Source organism: Ceratina calcarata, unplaced genomic scaffold, assembly GCF_001652005.2.
Source record: "Ceratina calcarata isolate Rehan_Ccalc_2016 unplaced genomic scaffold, ASM165200v1 scaffold311.2, whole genome shotgun sequence".
Lineage (NCBI taxonomy): Eukaryota > Metazoa > Arthropoda > Insecta > Hymenoptera > Apidae > Ceratina > Ceratina calcarata.
The window spans coordinates 52,684-55,753 of record NW_017153670.1 but is presented as its reverse complement, the minus strand read 5'-3'; the positions used below and the strand labels follow the sequence as shown (position 1 = coordinate 55,753).

Here is a 3,070-nt window from a genome sequence, read left to right as displayed (position 1 = left end):
GCGTGCGTGTGTGTGTGTGTGCGTGCGTGTGTGTGTGTGTGTGTGTGTGTGTGTGTGTGTGTGTGTGTGTGTGGGAGGATAAATTCCCAGTATATTAAAAACAATGAATAACGTTGGCACAGACAGTGGCTGGGTCAAGGCACTTTGGGGTGCTTCCGGTTCTCCGCAGTCCATCCTCAAGCAGCATGACTATACTTCACACGCACAACCCCTTCCCTTCTTCCCGTTTCGTGTATTTTTTGTCCCCTTCTCGTTGTATATATGCGTTATTTTTTTTTATTCCGTTTCCATGTCTTATCTTAGCTTTTTTCCATCCGTTATTTCCATACGTATCTGATCGAATGTATCTCGGATGACTGCGCGAGATTCTCACTTTGAACGTACGTGATTGCAACTGGGTATTCTTCGCGTAGAATACGACGTCGTTACGCAGTGAGTGAGCATCGAAGTGTAACGAACGAATTTGGTAGAGTCCTCACAGTGGTTTCGTGAAATTCGCCGGGAACATACCCTTCTCGTTCGTACCTTCCTTGATGCCCATTAGCCAACCTTGTTCCTACGATGAGTTCGAAACGATTCGCATTAGGTCGCATTCAAGTGTAGCAACGAAACGTACGTCGTGCACGTCGTGCTACGTATCGTGACGATGAAAATAGATTCTATGTAAAATGCGAACCTGTTCTTCCGGATCATCGTACTCCACCACCCGAATAATATCGCCCACGTCGAATGACAACTCATCCGCGTCCTCGCGTCTGTATTTGTAAGTGGCCTTGACTCTGTACAATACCCCTGGTGGCAAGTTGTCGGTCGTCGCCCCTACAGAGAAATTGGTACCATTTTCATATTCCACCTCTAAAATAATTCAATCCGCCTGCATTAGTCATGGACCCGTGTACGACGGGCTCTGTATGAAGAGACTCCAGCTTTCGTCGTTTCGCCGTTGAAAGCCAGAATCATACGAATTTCATCCACAGGCTTACAGCCACAAAGACCATGCACGAACAATAATAGGGACAGGCAACAGCAGCAGCAGCATACTCTGTTACGTACTTTTCGAGACGTTTCGGATCGATCAGCGATCGATGCGGATGTCTCGACGAATCGTAGCGATTCGAGTTTGAAGACACAAGACAAAATTTCGACAAGGACGATAAGTTTCAATCGTCGATCGGCGTATCAACGCGTTCATGATCGATGGTCGGACTTTCGAGGTGAGGTGATTACTAGCTGACTGATTTACGCCCACGTGGCATACTTACCAACTGGAATATCGTATAGCTCTTCCACTCTGTGCTGCTTGGTGGTAGCTGCGACCGTGGTTTGCGGAGACACGTCTTGATTATTCACGGAATTATCATTGCTGTTAGCATTGCTGTTAGCATTGCCGTTTAATTGTGTAGTTGGCGATGTGTTTCTCACTGCAGGAGCGGAATCGTCATCCACGACTGTAACACGCAACGAAGCTCTCACTCGAAACCAAACACCACCGATTTAACTACCGACCGATGTAACCGAACGTCTTTGTGTGGCGTCGAAATATTCATGCACAACTACTTTTCGTAGTGATGTTAGTACAGAGAAAACGATTTCAAAAACTCACGATAGACACGTGACTGGACAACATATTTACCTGGAGATATATTATTCTGCGCCGGCTGCGTGTTGATTATTAAACTGGAACAAGTAGAACAACGTGTATAAGTTTCATTGCGCCGAACGTTCAGATCGGTGTTGTTGTCTAATCTTAAAAAAGATAGCAGTAATAGTTGTTTACTTACGCGGAATTGGCGTTCGGTGATTTTGGAGACTGTGGTTCCGTGTTCTTCTTCAACGTGTACGATCCCCTTTGACTCTCGTTAGCCAATTTATCAACGATTGCCTCTAACTCGGAATAAACCTTGAACGTATAAATAACAATGTCAAATCGCTACGTCCGTTCCCCTTATTCGCAAATGATCGATGAAAACAAGAATTTCGCACAGTTCCATGCGAGTATTAGTAGTAAATTCAACAGAGAACCACCTGCCTTGGCACTCTCGCTGTGAAACACTTGTTCAGCGGCGAATAGCGTTTGCAAATTGGTAACGAGGAAAAGAACGCGCGAGTCATATAAGGCGGGCAGCTCATCGTGCAATTCCGAATTCAGTTGCTCGTATGTACGCTTAGCCTCCTCCAGCATCTCTTTTCCTTTAGAAACTTTCAGTTCGTCTCGTTTCCTAGGATTGCACTGCAGCGACTGGAAATTGTGTCTTTGGCTGTCGTAATCTACCAGCTTCCGTCCACGTTTGTCGATCTTTTTCTGCAATATACAAGTTATTTTATACTATTCGTATACTGTACTGCGCGACGGCGGCGCACCTACAAACATTTCATTCGAGGGGACATGAATAGGGATCTCGCAACCATTCTGATGTAAAACAGCGGTAAGTAAAAAGTAAATGCGATACGGATCGACAGTCGTCGTCGACAGCTTGGATAATGAAAATTTTATTTTTACATGAGTACTTGTAGAATGCAGGTCGAGAATTTTGGCTGAGTAGCTATGCATTTACCAAAACTATGTACTGCGTACGATCGTGAACGTACCCTCATCTCTGGAAATTGGCTTTGATATGTGTTGAGAGGCACGAGAACTTGGTCCGCTAGTTTATGAGTAAAGTCTTGCCACAGCATGTCCAGATTTTGAGCTTGCACGTACAGAAGATCGTGCCCGGTCCATTGGCTCTCGTAGATCTCGTTCAGCGAATCCATCAAGGTTTTCGACGCTGCCTGAACCGCTGCACAAATACACACACGCGCGATACGTAAGCGTTGGGAAATTAACTTTGATATACATGATAAACATTGATAAGACCAATTATACTCGTGTGGATTTACTCTGTGTCATCCCGATTCCTCGATTTTCATTTATTCAGAATTTTTATTAACACTAGAAAGACTGAAACTTAGTATATACCTATATTGCCCAAAACAGTCAAAATGACTGCATTGTGAAAGAATAATGTGTAAAGAAATTTGTCTAAAATTAATTTTTAATATTTTTTATATTATTTACAGTCATATAACA

At 43.9% G+C, this 3,070-nt stretch overlaps 1 protein-coding gene across 5 annotated transcripts in view; it reads right to left on the bottom strand.

The window, feature by feature from the left end:
- Window positions 1–223: 223 nt before the first annotated feature.
- Window positions 224–3,070, bottom strand: part of Amph (amphiphysin) — a 17,006-nt gene continuing 14,159 nt past the window's right edge. For 2 of the 5 annotated variants that reach the window (XM_018023921.2, XM_018023919.2), the window contains exons 3-9: window positions 2,590–2,780; window positions 2,030–2,302; window positions 1,782–1,900; window positions 1,634–1,677; window positions 1,263–1,448; window positions 677–855; window positions 224–556 (exon numbers count right to left, since the gene is read on the bottom strand). In XM_018023921.2, the coding sequence (XP_017879410.1) occupies window positions 476–556; window positions 677–855; window positions 1,263–1,448; window positions 1,634–1,677; window positions 1,782–1,900; window positions 2,030–2,302; window positions 2,590–2,780 (1,073 nt within the window). In that variant the 3' untranslated portion in view covers window positions 224–475. The remainder of the gene's footprint in view (window positions 557–676; window positions 856–1,262; window positions 1,449–1,633; window positions 1,678–1,781; window positions 1,901–2,029; window positions 2,303–2,589; window positions 2,781–3,070) is intronic. The other 3 variants (XM_018023920.2, XM_018023923.2, XM_018023924.2) reach the window with 3 other exon arrangements.